Source organism: Micromys minutus, assembly GCF_963924665.1.
Source record: "Micromys minutus genome assembly, chromosome: 1".
Classification (NCBI taxonomy): Eukaryota; Metazoa; Chordata; class Mammalia; order Rodentia; family Muridae; genus Micromys; species Micromys minutus.
Window position 1 is genome coordinate 218,521,368 of NC_137969.1, and position 15,098 is coordinate 218,536,465.

At 43.8% G+C, this 15,098-nt stretch overlaps 1 protein-coding gene across 1 annotated transcript; it reads right to left on the minus strand.

The window, feature by feature from the left end:
• Positions 1-12,569: 12,569 nt before the first annotated feature.
• LOC308428803 (large ribosomal subunit protein eL32-like) lies at positions 12,570-13,033 on the minus strand. Its single transcript, XM_080927376.1, has one exon. The coding sequence runs from the start codon at positions 12,990-12,992 to the stop codon at positions 12,585-12,587; it is 408 nt and encodes a 135-aa protein (XP_080783502.1). The 5' UTR covers positions 12,993-13,033; the 3' UTR covers positions 12,570-12,584.
• Positions 13,034-15,098: the final 2,065 nt, after the last annotated feature.

Consider the following 15,098-nt stretch of genomic DNA (forward strand, 5'->3'; position numbering starts at 1 on the left):
AGATGGCACCATGTCTCCCTAGCTGTCTTGGAACTCACTATATAGAATAAGCTGGCCTTGAATTCTCAGAGGTCGGCCTGCCTCTGCCTCCAGAGTGCTAGGGTTGAAGATTGTCACCACCACATTCAGCTCAAAGAAATCTTTTACATGTAATCTGAGTTTGAATCTCATGGGTCGTAAATAAACAGAAGGAAAAAAAAATCCGTTGTTTTGGTTTTACAGCATCTCATGAAAACGGCTGGGTAGTTTTCAGCATGTGGTTTATGCATCTGTGTGTCCATTCATCTCTGTATGTGCTGCTGTGCAGAGGCCATAGGCCGGCACAGGGTGGCTTTCTCTGTAGCACTGCCTTATTTCTCTGAAACCTTGTCATTCTGTGCATAGGCTGGCAGCCAGCAATGCTCAGCAGTCCCCCTGTTTCCAACCCCCACGACGGGATTACAGGCCCACATGGGAACATAGCCTACTTTTTACATAGACACTGAGGATTTGAACTCAGGTACCAAGTGTTCTTACCCACTGAGCCATTCCCCTGTCTCTCCTCTCTTTTCTTTTCCTTTCTCCTTCCTCCCCACCCCACCCCCTTTTCCCCCCTAGACTCTCTGTGTAGCCTTGGGAGTCCTGGAATTCATTTTGTAGGCCAGGCTGGACTTGAGCTCACAAGAATCCACTTGCCTCTGCCTCTCAGGTGCAGGGATTAAAGGCATGCACCACCACACTGGGCTTCTCCACCCTCGCCCCTTCCTTGTTTCCTCTCTTCCTCCTTCCTTCCTCCTCTTCTTCCTCCTCCCCATTCACTTCTTTCTCCTTCTCCTTCTCTAACAGGGTCTCAATAGCTCAATATGACCTCAAACTCTATATGTAGCTCAGGACCTTGAACTTGTCTTCCTGAGTCTACCTTTTGATGCTGGGGGTACAGGTGTGTCCCAAAATGCTCTGCTCATGTGGCACTGGGGACAAACTCCAGCAGAGACCAGAATTTTCCAGTGATAGTAGTGAGAAATTTTCAACCCTCCCACCCCACAATGGCCCAGCAGCCCACCCCACCAGGGCCTAAGGGACTTCCTTGAATAAACAATTCTCTGGAGAGAGACTGACTGATAGTCACCTGACCGTCTAGTCCAAGATAGAGTTCGAATGCCTGTCATATACTTGCTAGCCAATAGATTCAAAGGCCAACATGCTTAGCCAATAAGTTTAAACTGTAACCTTGCTGATGTAACCTGTACCCCTAAAGTATAAAAACTGCTTGTAACAGCCTTTCGAGGTTGCCTCTTCTCTGGATGTAGGCCACCACAGTGCACTAGACTATTAAACCTCTTGTTTTTGCATCGATCCCCAATCTCTTGTCTCATTCATGGGAGCCTCAAATAGATAAGACTCAATTTGGGTCTTATATCAACTTTGTAGGGTATGTTTAGGGTGGCTAGACAAAAGATGTAGAATCAGCTGTAGCACAGCTCAGAGACAGACAAAGCTGCTGAGAGACTGAGACTCAGCTGCAGGGAGTTGGGACTGACCTAAAGCTGAGGCCCGGGCAGAGGAAATGCAAAAGGGTATCTGAATGTGACTGATAGTTAAGGAAGGCTGCTCACACAGGCAGTTGTGTGTGTTTGGCTCTAAAGAAAGTTAAATAGATGTATGTATTTATTTAACTATTCTCTCTCTCTCTCTCTCTCTCTCTCTCTCTCTCTCTCTCTCTCTCTCTCTCTCTCTCTTTTGGATTCATTTGTAAGTTCACTGTAGCTGTCTTCAGACACACCAGAAGAGGGCATCAGATCTCATTACAGATGGTTGTGAGCCACCATGTGGTTGCTGGGAACTGAACTCAGGACCTTTGGAAGAACAGTCAGTGCTCTTAACTGTCTAGCTGTTTCTCCAGCCCTTATATATTCTTTAGAATAAGGTGGGGGGGGGGCCAGTGAATAAACACAAATAGCTACAAATTCCATTGTCTTCATTAAAAAAAATATTGTTGCTGTTTAGACTGTATTTTGTAGCTTTTTGTCAGTAGCCTTCACAGACATAGTGTCAGTATGTCAAGCACCTCTCTTTAAAGGGCCACCTTTTGAAAAGGGCCAACAGATAAACAGCAGAGCTAGGGCACAGCTGGAGGCTATGTGTCCCAACTTCTCTCTCAGGATGCTAGGTTGGCTTTTCCCCCACCAGAGACAAGGTTTCTCTGAGTAGCCTTGGCTAGCCTGGAACTCACTCTGTAGACCAGGCTGGAGATCTGCCTTCCTCTGCCTCCCAAGTGCTGGGATTAAAGGTGTGTGCCACCATGCCCAGCTTTCCTGTGATTTCTTAAAGTGCCATTTATATACTTCCGATATCCAGATGGTCATAATTTAATGTTGCCAACATAGAGAGTTGCTTCAGCCACTGAAATTGCATGCTGATCATATAATTTTTTTATACCTCTCAAGAAAGGTCTAGATTTTTTTTTTAAAAAAAATCCAAATTGTAAAAAAAGAAAAATCTTAAAGGTTCTAAATTAGATTTTCACTGGTGAGTCTGTTATCTAATCATGTTATTGTTTGATGTCTGGTAAACACTCAGCGCTACTGTTTGGTTCTCGGTTGGGCAGTTAAAAGGCAGGTCTTCCAGTCTAATATGAAATGTACTGAGGAGGGCTAGCCAAGCCCAGGCAGGCTTTGCTAAAGGTTTTCTGCATTGGTCACAGTTTTGACTTATAGATCATCAATTAGTTGCAGATGTCGGCAGCAATACGGAGTGTGGGACGGGTCAGGAGAACACTTCGTTCCCATTTGAAAGGAATTTAGAGCTTGAAAAAATACACTGTTAATTCCAAGCTGCCAACATATACACACTTATGCATGGATGGGATGTAACTCCCTGGAAAAACAATCAACTGCTTGGAAGTGGTTCAGCATAATTCTATAGATTTTATAAGGTAATTCGATGAGACTCTGGCTTTAAAAATAATCATTGGCAGCACAGAGAATAACCAGGGTCCTCCTATTTTCCCCTCGGTGTGGGTCAAAGTAGTTTTAACACTTGTCATGTTTAGTCCCAGCAAAGTGATGCCTTTGACAACAGGGTAAGAATGGGGTCCATGGAGCAAGTGCTGAGTACTGCTTGTGGTGAATGTGCTCACACTCACACCCAGTCTCCATTTGCTCTTCGTAGAGACAGAGAAGGTGCACACTCACGGAGAGCAAGGTCAGCAGAGCCATGGCCTGGTGTGGTACTGCCATCTTAGCTCAGCCGTACTGCTGGATCTACATCTGGGAGGCAGGGTTTAGAGAGGGCTGAGATGTGCTTTCCAGAACTTAAAGAGAATTCCAAAGGACAGAGGTGGGGCAGCTTCCAGGGCCAACCAACTTCCCTGGGTTCACCAGTTATAGCCACAGGCCATATCAGAAGCCAAGGCCTGCTTCCTAGCTCAGAAGCTCGGTGCAAAGCAAAGGACTAGAAATGGGAGGGTGAGCATTAAAGGGTTCACCTTTGTGACAAAGGGTATAGCATGCATTTGCAAAAATGTCACGATGAAACCCATTATTTTGTACAATGAATATATGGTAATACTTCAAGTTGTAAGTTTAAGGTTAGTGTGTGTGTGTGTGTGTGTCTGTCTGTGTGTGTGTGTGTGTGTGTGTGTACAAGGATGTACACATACATGATGTCGGAGGCAGGGAATACAAATGTCATGGCATGCATGTGGAGGTCAGAGGACAACTTTGTGGGATTCTCTCCTTCCATCTTTAATTGGGTTCAAGGAACCAAACTCAAATTGTCAGATTTCTAGGTGACAAGTTATTTTCTGCCCATGAAATGAGCCAATTCAAGTCAAATTAGAGTATATATAAAGGCAGGTTTATTGGGAAGCCACTCTCGGGTGAGTTCACTGGTCCTAAGGAAAGAGGCCAGGGAAGAAGTCGCATGGTTACAGGAAGGGGGGGAGGGGAAGAAAGAGAGAAGGGAGAGAGAGAGAGAGAGAGAGAGAGAGAGAGAGAGAGAGAGGAAAGAAGTGGGGGGAAGGGATACCAAATGTTTAGATTACATAGGTAAGAGCCTCTAGGGGAGAGGCAGCCCAGTTCCTGGAGTTCCTGATCAGAGTAAAGGGCTGGGTATACCAGGTAGGGACTGAAGGATGCTGGGAGAACCTGGAGGCCAGGTTTGCTTTGGCATGTAAAATATGCACCTCAGTCCCTTGTCCCTGGTCTGAAACCCTACACACAGCAAACACCTTTACCTGCTGAGCCCTCTTAAAGAACTGTTTTTATAGTTTAAGATTCGTGTGTATATATATATTTTAAAAGTCTCAAGGACTTTATGTTTGTTTCTAAAGATTGATATGTTTTGAAGTGGCAATAGATGAGGTAGGAGTGACCAAGATAAAGACAAAGAGAAATGGCCCAGACTGAATATGGCCTTTACAGAAAAATTGCCTGTCTCTGAACTAGGCTAGTATTGATGGATAAAGAACACCAATTGGCCTATATAGAATTAAGTTTCTTAGTTAATAAACTAGTAAGACATAAAGTTAATCATAGTAACATTTTATTTAAGCCATGATGTTCAAAATATTATTATCTCAACATGTAATCCATGAGAAAATTATTAACAAAACAATGACATTCCATGGTTCATATGAGCTCTTAGAAACTAGGCTAGCATTTGACACCACACACTTGAATTTGGACCACCTGCATTTAAAGGGATCAAAAGCCACACAGCCTTTGAGATGGCTTGGCTGGTAAAGAAACTTGCTGCCAAGCCTGATGACCCAATTTTAATCCCTAGGGCCCTTGTAGTAGAAGAATTAACTCTTGAAAGTTCTCCTTTGAACTTCACATGTACGTTATGGTACATGCCCAAAAGCACACACACACACACACACACACACACACACACACACACACACAAACACACATACACACTAAATAAATGTAATAAAAAATGTAAAGCCACATGTTGTAAGTGGCCAGTGTTTTGAGTGGTGCAGGCTTTGACACCAGTTAAGAATCTGATTTCAGTGTGAGGGAAGCTTGTCAACCTCAGTTGGGGGATGGGGGAGGCGCCAGACAATGAAGGGGTTTCCCTGAACACTGAAAAATATTTATCCGTACCCTCCTAAATTCTACCCAGTAGACAGATGCCAGCAACATTACCTGTCCCGGGGTAACAATAAAAAATGTCCTCAGTGCTAAAGTTTGTCTTGTACTGGGAACCCCTGGCCGAGGCACGAAGAAGCCGAGTGTGGAGATATACCTGGTACTGCCCAGAAAATGTCAGCCACGTCAACCAGTTTGCTGAAAGAACTAAAAGGGCACACTGAAACTTTGGTAAGAAAAACCAAGGCAGCTCTGTAGCTGAAGCATTTGAAGTTTGCTCCCTCGGCACAGATAGCCATCAAAGAATTTGGTGGAGGGGAATTAAATTAGCAAAGTTGTAAATTAAAAACATTTTCTTCCATCTTTGAAAAACCAAATTCTTTTCTTTCTCTTACTGGCATCAATTCCGCCCCCCCCATACACCCCCGTTCAAACCCCCCCGCTAAAGAAAAGCATCATTTAAAGAGTTAGTGCCCCCACCCTGCATCTAGGGGGTGGTTTTTATTAAATTCCAGAAGAGGGCTGGGTTTCCAAAGCAATCAACCCGGCTCTTGGTGAGCAGGCTTCCTGCCACTTCGCTGACGTTCCACCGCAGGAAGAGAGGAAGATCAACACAAGCCGGCGGACTGGCTGTAGCTGATGCTATTGAGGTTACCGGACGGCTTTGCTGGCGTAAAGACGCCAAGGCACTAAAGACCGGGTAGTCTTAGTGATGCCTGAAGGACCCGAACATGGCTAAATTACTCCATTAGCTTAACACCTAGTGTCTATAGGGTTCCTTAAGTCCAAGAATCAGAGCAGCAAGAACAAAGTGGAATATTGTGCAGAACCTTTTGCTGGATCACATGACCACGCAGCCCGGAAGGCAGCGAGTGCATTGCAGGCGTGTTTGAGAATGTGTTATTTGGGGGTAGGTATGGGGGATGTAGCCTCCCCCTGCTCCCTAGTTCCTTCCACTGGCTACCATCCATCCTGTCCTAGAAGGTTGACCCCCGTGGCTGCATGACTGGACTCTTCTGCTTGCGGAGTTCTTGCTGGGTTCAGCCAGAGGGAAGTCCAGCAGAGATCAGAGGAAAGGGCGACTGAGGTTGGGCATTCACTCCCTGTCTTTCCCTGATGGGCTGTGGGTTAGCAGGGGCCTCAGCTCCTACTAAGTCAGACCTGCCTAGATCCCCCAAACCACTTTCTCTTCTGGCCCTTGCAGAGTTCTTGGAAGGCCCAGTGATGTCATCAGCCCCAGGGTTCTTCCTTATGTCTGGTGGCTACCTAGCAAGCTTCCATCAAATCACAAACTTCCCAGTACAATGTGCTGGCTGCTTTCTCCCAGGCCCCGATCACCATCCCAACTCTCTTTAGCCTCAGAAAGTTCACATCTTTATGACCCTTCTACAACCAGAAAGACTTCAGAAAGCTAAAATGTCATAGGTCCCTGAATAGGCACACTCCACTTTGTCACCACAAAGGAAGGCAGGGAATTTTTCTGACTCTCCCTGCGTTACCAAGACACTTGGTATACAAGAGCTATGTAGATAGACCCAAGAATCTATACTCTTGATTTTCTTCCAGAGGGGATGTGTGTAATGGTCTATAATTTGATGTCTTCCTTTCTGGAATTTCTAACAATAATCCCGTTGAAAAGGAACTTGGGGTATGTCTCAAAGAGAATCATATGGGTTTTCCTTTGTGGGTATGTGGAGTACCTGAAGACCTCCAAACCTCATCTCCAGCTACAGTGTCTGAACCAAGTCAGCAGCTGTCAACAGGCCGGCCTGTAACTAGGCATCACCTGAGAAATGTGTCCTTTCTTCCTCCCTCTTTCTACTCTATAGAGATAAATAAGCCTGCATGTCGCATTACCTTGATTTCCTCATAGAGTTGCACTAATTTAAAGAAAAAAAGCAATCACTTTCTCGGGCTTTTGTCTTAGGCAGTTTAACCAGTGAAAATGATTCGTGCCCGAGCACGGGGGAGGGGGTTGGGGGGGAGGGAACCAGCAGAGCCTTCATTGAGACACTACTCAGATATTTCTAAGCCTACACTTGGCTCTTGGTAGCATAAAGTCTCTGGGTCAAAAGTAGTAACCATAGCAAATAAAGGTAACATCAAAGAGAAGAGGCGCTTGGTCAGGCTGGGATGAGCTGCAGCCCTGCCTTCACTGCCGCCTTGAGACGGCTGTAGGAGCGGAGCTCAGAACGTGCAACCTATTGACACTGAAGTTTGAGCCTGGGGGGTGACATGAAACTCGCTTTTTGGTATATCAGTCTCCGAGTCAGAGGGAAGAAGATGCCAGTTCTTTACACATAATTTATAAGTCAATCCCGAGTCCATACAGGCGTCACCTGGGAAACCTTAACAATGTATCCAGAAGCTGTGCTCCATGCCAGCTGGCTTTAACAGCTGGACGCCAGTCCCTAACGGGACCGTTCCTTTAGCAGCTACCAGCAAGCAACCTTGTATTGGTCCTCACACTGCATGTCTGTCATCCTGACCTTAAAGCACTGTTCTCAAAGGTCATCATTGGCCATCTCAGACAAAATAGGACTGGCAGTCAAGTCCCAGTGGAGGTTCATGCTCCCTATCCTGTGTGTGTGTTTGCTCAGTAGATGCTCTGAGGAGCTCCAGGGCTCCTGTTTATATGGAGCCAACTTGTTGGGTCCAGTTTGGGTAGAGTACTGCCGGGGAATAGATCGCTCCCATGTCTGGTGACCAGCTGATTCGGAGTGCTCAGATAGCTCATCTCCACAGCAGCATGGCAGAAGAAATATCTACCTGTTACTCCACATACCTCAGGACTCGTCTTGAGTGGGTATGCATGCTGACAATATATAGTTCAGGTATTGAGAGTATATATAATTTTAAATGGATATCATATATATATATATATATATATATATATATATATATATATATATATATATATATACACATACATATGAAAGAAATGAGCAAGTATCTTTTACCTATAGCTTTCTAAAGATTTATTTCTATAAAGTTTATTATAAAATTTGCAGATAAAAACATCACACACAGAAATTAACCAGGCACAAAGTCTATACAATTCAATGAGCCGGATGGATCATAGGGTTTTGTTTTTTTTTTTTAATTTTTAAAAATTTATTATATTTTTTATGTGTATGGATGTTTTACCTCAATGTATGTCACTGTGCCATATGTGTGCCTGGTGCCAAAGGAGACAAAAGGGAACACAAATTCCCTAGGAACTGGAGTCACAGATGGTTGGTTAAGGGCTGCCTTGTGAGTGCCGGGAATCGAACCTGAATCCTCTGGAAAAGCAGCTGGTGCTCTTTACCACTGAGGCCTCTCTCCAGCCCCAGACTATCAACTTCTCTAGCCAGGAAAGTATATTTAAAACAATTCGCTTGGCAAAAATCTCCAATATTGAAAACAGTTTCTTGAGCGGACCGTCAGGCCCTCAGGTGCTTTCTTAGAGAGAAGCGGCACACGTGCAGCCGGAGGAGCCTAAGACCCGACAGAACCGGAAGAAAACAAATTCCTGTGCTGAAGCTCCGTAGGCTACAGTATTCTGTTACATTAGCCTAAGGAAATGAATACATGAATCAGGGGTGACGGAACACAATGATCCTAGCATTCAGGAAGCTAAGGAGCGGAGATCACAAGTTCAAAACCAGCCTTAAATGCATTGTGAGACTGTCTCCATTAACAAGGTAACGCTCAGGATTGTTTAGTGAAATGTGACAGAGAAAGAAAGAACTGGGTTTTTGTTGTTGTTTGGGACAAAATCTTACTAAGTACCTCTGGCTGACCAGAAATGCACAGAAATAAATCTGCCCTGAGTAACACATGCTTTCTGAGAATTGTAGCTAAAGGTTTGCAGCACCATGACAGGCTCTTCTTGAGATAGGATTTCACTATGTAGCTCTGGCTGGCCTGGTCAGATATGTAGGCCAGGCTGGCCTTGAACTCGAAAAAATCTGCCTGCCTCTACTTCCCAAGATCTGGGATTAAAGGCGTGAGTTACCATGGAAACTGGGTTTTGATATGAGATGCGTTGCGTCATGATCAGAGGTTAGAGGACAGAAGAACTGTAGTACCCATCATGGTTTGAGTAGAACATTCCCTCCATAGCTCTTATATTTGAACATCCCAGCTGGTGATGGCAGTTTGGAAGGCTATGGAACTTTTAGAAGGTGGAAACCTTGCTGGAGGAAGTGAGTTCCTGGGGGAGAACCGTGATGATTCAGATGTGCTGCCTGTCCTCTCTCTGCTTCCTTGACTCTGTCAAGGCTCCAGCAGCCATATCTTCCCCACCATAACGCCAGGCATCCTCCCAAACTTAAAGACAAAATAACTCCTGGGACTGTTGGCCTTTCTATGCCCACGCCAGCTCTATTTTTTTTTTTTTTTCCTTTAGGAGCTGAGCTACCACTGAGCTAAACCCCTAACTCCTCTTTTTTAAAGATTTATTTATTTATTTTATGTATGTGAGTACACTGCTGCTGTAAGAAATAATTAGATCCCATTACAGATGGCTGTGAGCCACCATGTGGTCTTTGGGAATTGAGCTCAGGACCTCTGGAAAAACAATCAGTGCTCTTAACCACTGAGCCATCTCTCCAGCCCATCCACCCCAGCTCGTAATAACGAGGCTTATATTTATTGACAATGTTTTTGGCCTTAGCTTAGGCTTGTACCCAACTAGCTCCTTATTTAAAGAGCTCCTTTGAATTATTCTGGTTTGTGCATCTTGATAAAGGAGTTTAATTTCCTGTTGGTCTGAGAAGATTTGAGTCTGATATTTGAAAATATTTTTAAGCATCTCAGCTCTTTCATGCCAATTTATGTCATATATATAATGTATATATAAATTAATATGCCAACTTATATTAACTCATTTATATTATTCTATGTCTTCCACATGATTGGTTAGTTACCTATCCTCGGTTTCATAAGTCCAACTTCCTCCAAGTCTGGGTGGTGAATCCTCCCACCTCTGGCTCTCCCAGAGTTCCTCTCTGTCCTGAAGGATCACCTGACTATTCTGCCTTTTGCTATAGACCATAGGCTTTTTATTTTAATCCATCAGAAGGTGCCTTAGTCAGGCAAGAAAGGACAGAGACACATCTCCACACAGTATACAAAAACATCACACCAACAACCCCTTTTTTCCCTCTCACTGTTTCTTATCAGGAATTTGGCCACAGCAAAGAGAAGGGCACAGAGAAGAGTATGTTATATATTGTGGAAACTTGATAATTACATTTTTAATGGCAAGGAGGAGAGAAAGGGGAAGGTGACAAGAGGAAGAGACAGGCTAGAGGGATGAAAATTGAAGGACGTCTGTAGAAGTTTATAAGAAACCAAGAAAGCAGAAGAGAAAAGGCATGGGGAAAAACCAACTCAATCACACACCAAGCTCAGGAATCAGGCTGCCATCCATTCTACCATTTTCAAGCATTCTGAGCCATGCATCTTGATAAAGGCATTTGTAGCGGACTTTAATTTCCTGTTGGTTTGAGAAGATTCGAGTCTGATATTTGAAAATATTTCTAAGCAGCTCAGCTCTCTCCTGACAATTGATCTCCACTTGGACGGACTCTGACTTGGTCCTGTGACTCAGTCACTGCTTTTGAACCTCGCAGTGAGATAATCAAGATAACACTCATTCAGCTGACCCATCAGGGCAAAAGACTTTGCCAAAACTTCCCGGCCTTTTAACGTAAGTCACATGTGCTTAGGTTATCGAATCACAGAGAAGAAACAGCACCAAAGACAGAAGGAGGAATTTCTTTGTATTAACGATTTTCATAAGATTATTTTATGCTGGTTTATAGCACCCTTTGAGCGTTTGGCTTTCTTCCCCTCCGATGCCTTCATTCCCTGTTCATCATCCCCTTTGTCCCCCACAGTATCATTGGGATTTTCCTGTCATATGTGCATACATTAGTTTATGCAACTGCATGAAATATAGTATTTACCAAGGGAGAAGCCATCTGCTACCTGCTTCCGAGACTGTCTGAACTCTCTGACGGGTCTCCAGTCTCATCGTTTTCTGCAAATGACACCACTCCATTCCTCCTTACTTTTGGAAACCAAATTTCACTGGGCATATTCGCCATATTGCCTTTCTTCGCTCTTCTCTTGTTAAGTCTTGAAGTCGATTCCTTAACTTAGATTCTGTGAATGGGGCTGCAGTAAGCACTGACAGGGTGGATCTCTGTGATGTGCTGACTTAGAACCTGTCAACTAAGTGCTTGCCAGTGGCATAGCTAGGTCATGTGGTCCTTCTGCTTTTCAACTGTCCCCAGCAATGATTACAGTAGCTACATTCCTACCAACAGCATACAGGGTCCCTTAGGTCACATTGTGGTCCACATTTGTTATTTGTCTCCTAAATGGCTACTCTTCTGACTTGTGAGATGCAGTCTCAATGTAGCTCTTAGCTGTGCTTCTCTGATGGTTAGTAAGGCTAACACGTTTTTCAAAGACTGTCAACCATTTCCACTTCATCTATTAAGAACTGTCCGCTCATTCATTTGGCCATTTATTGACTGGCTTGTTTGATCTCTCCTTGCTTACTTTTTAACGTTTTGCATTTTCTTTTTTTCCCCATCTTTTGTTAGATGCGTACCTAGCAAACATTTCCTTTAAAAATGGAAATTTCCTAATGAGAAAGGAGAAAACACAACCATACCTAAGGAAGTACTTACCTAGTAAGAGAACTTAAAAATGTGAAACAGAGCTGGGCATGGTGGTACAGACCTTTGATCCTGGCATTTGCAGGGCATGGAGGTGGAGTTTGCCTCTGTGAGAAGAAGGCCAGCCTGGTCTGCATAATGAGTTGCAGGCCAGCCAAGGCTTCATACAAAGACCTTGTCTCAAAAAAAAAAAAAAAAAAAAAAAGCAAAAACAAAGTAGCAATGACAACAAAATCAAACGAAACCCCAAGAATGACAGCTAGATCTGGAGCCAGGATGAAATGCTCCTGTCTGCTGAAGTATGATAACGTGATGTTGAATCATTTACTAAAGTATGAAATAAGCACCCACAAATCAACATGGGTAGAAAAATGTCCAAATAAGGAAGTAGGAAATCCAGTAGGAAGAGACAAAGCTCCTTGAAGAATTTACACACACACACACACACACACACACACACACTTTTTCCCCCCAGTGGCCTCCTGAGTGTGACTGTGCTTAGTGACATTATTACAAAAAGTGGAATTTGGAAAGGAAGGAATAGGTGGTTGACAGTACCAAGTCCTGGCTGGGGACTCATGACTGGTGTTGTCAGTCACAATTCTAAGGTACAAACCACCTTTGCTGTGGTGTGTCAAGAATGGCACTTTGCCTCTGTGGCTTCTACCTTCCCCAAACCTCTAATACGTGTGTAACCATGAAAAACATAGACACACTCATGCTGAAGGATCATCTACAAGATGTCTGAAGACTCACAAAGGCTTTTTTTTTTTTTTTTGCAGTTTTTGTGTGTAGTTTTATTTGAACACAAAACACGTACACAAGCCATCTACTCATTTTCTTCACTGCGTAGCCTGGCGTTGGGATTGGTGACTCTGATGGCCAGCTGTGCTGCTCTTTCTACGATGGCTTTTCGGTTCTTAGAGGACACATTGTGAGCAATCTCAGCACAGTAAGATTTGTTGCACATCAGCAGCAATTCCGGCTCCTTGACATTGTGGACCAGAAACTTCCGGAAGCCGCTGGGCAGCATGTGCTTGGTTTTCTTGTTACTCCCATAACCAGTGTTGGGCATCAGGATCTGGCCCTTGAATCTTGTCCGAACCCTGTTGTCGATGCCTCTGGGTTTGCGCCAGTTTCGCTTGATTTTCACATATCGGTCTGACTGGTGCCTGATGAACTTCTTTGTCCTCTTTTTGACGATCTTGGGCTTCACCAGAGGCCGGAGGGCAGCCATGATGCCGCAAAATAGATGGCAGCCACCTCGCAGGCAGCGCCGAGGAAGAAGCACAAAGGCTTTTAAAACAGGACAATCTGAGAGACTCACAGGAGACAGGATAGTGGCGTGTAATGTCGTATTCTAGACTGGATAGTGGAATAGCAACAGGGTGGCAGGAAGCAACTAATGAAATGGAATAACACTGGCCCGGAGTCAACACTAACGCACACTGTTGATTTTTGTGAGACAATGAAAGATGCTCGGGGATACTAGACTGAGGTCACACAGAGTTCTCTGCTCTCTGCACCACCACGGTAACATTTCTGTAAATCTAAAGCAAAAGTGGAGTAGAATGAAGAATGAAGAAAAAAAAAATAGACAAAGGTTGACTGCAATAGAAAAATTTAATATGCATCTCTTTATATATATATGTATATGTTATATATATATATATATATATATATATATACATATATATATAATAAGCAGACAAAACAACTACAGAAAGTATAGAAGGTTCAAGGGATGCTATCCACAGACATGGGTAAAATGTAACAGATAAATATTGTAAAATATATGGCTAGAATATATAAATAACAACCCTGTAATAAATGAGAAACAAATGTGTAAAAGTTTCAGCAGCCTGTTCCCCAAGGAAGACATAGGGACGGTAAATAGGAACATGAAAAATTGATCAGTATCACTGCCACTAAGGAAAAGCAAGCTAAAAATGCAAGTAAATCGCATTGCAGGAGTCACCCAAATTAAAAATACTCTAAATTCCATGTGCTGGTGAGGACGTGGAACACCTGGAGTGCTCCTGTGTCACCAGTGGAACCAGAGAAATGGCGCCACTCTCTGGAAGACAGCCTGGCAGTTTGCCAACAATAAAATCTAAACTTATCCCGAGACCCAGTAGTTCAGTTCTGAGATGTTTATGGAAAAGAAATAAAAACATGTGTCCACATGAAAACGTAAGCGTGGATGTTTATAGCAGTATTATTTATGGTAGCTGAAGGCTGCAAACGGTTCAGATACCCACAGACTGGTGAGTAGATAAGTTGGCTCGGGGATTTCCTGACAATGTGGTACCTCTCCATATCAAAAAGAAACTGACCGCAGATACAGGCAACAATCTAGTAACTCTCACAAGCGCTGTCTATACCTAGACAAAAGCAAGCCAGATGTGGAAGATGTCATGAAGTGTGATCCCACTTATATAAAATTCTGGGTAAAGCAAAGCTGTAGTAACAGGAACCAGATTAGCACACCCGAGGATGGAGATGGGGAAGGGAGCCTGGCTGCACTTGGGTGGGGATGCTGCTTGGAAGATGGGGATGCTCTGTCTCTGGACTGTGTGATGACTGTGGCTGTGAATCTGGAGCTGGAGAAACGGCTTAGAGATTAAGAGCAATACTGATCTTTTAGAGAGGTCCTGGTTTGGTTCCCAGCACCCAGGCTGAATGGCTTACAAGTGGCTATAACCCAACCTCTAGATGATACAGTTCCCCACACTTTCGTGTGTGTGTGTGTGTGTGCACGTGCACGTACACATACACACACACAAATACACACATTCACACACAAACACATACACAAACACACACACAAACACACATGCACATACAAACACACACAACCCTCCCCCACACTTAAAAACCAACTTAAAATGAACCTTAAAAAGCAAGTGGAACGTACCACGTACTAGCTATAACTTGTGATGGTTTGGATGAGAACAGTCCCCATAGGCTCATATGTGTGAATTGTTGGTCCTTAGTTGGTGAAATTATTTTGGGAAGGATTAGGAGGTGTAGCCATGATGGAAGTCCCCAAGCCTTTTTGACAGTGATGGTCTGTTTCACTTTCTTCTACATGACATCCTTTCTTCACAAAATTGATCCAATTGTTATTCTTTGATTATCTGTTTGCTTACTTACTTTTTGTTTTGTTTGTTTGTTTTATTGTTTTATTTTTTTGGGGGGAGACAAGGTTTCTCTGTGTAGCCCTAGATGTCCTGGACAAACTCTGTAGACCAGACTAACCTCACATTCACAGAAATACACCTGCCTCTGTCCCAAGTTCTGGGATTGAAGGTGTGCACCACCATGCCTGACTCTTGTACAT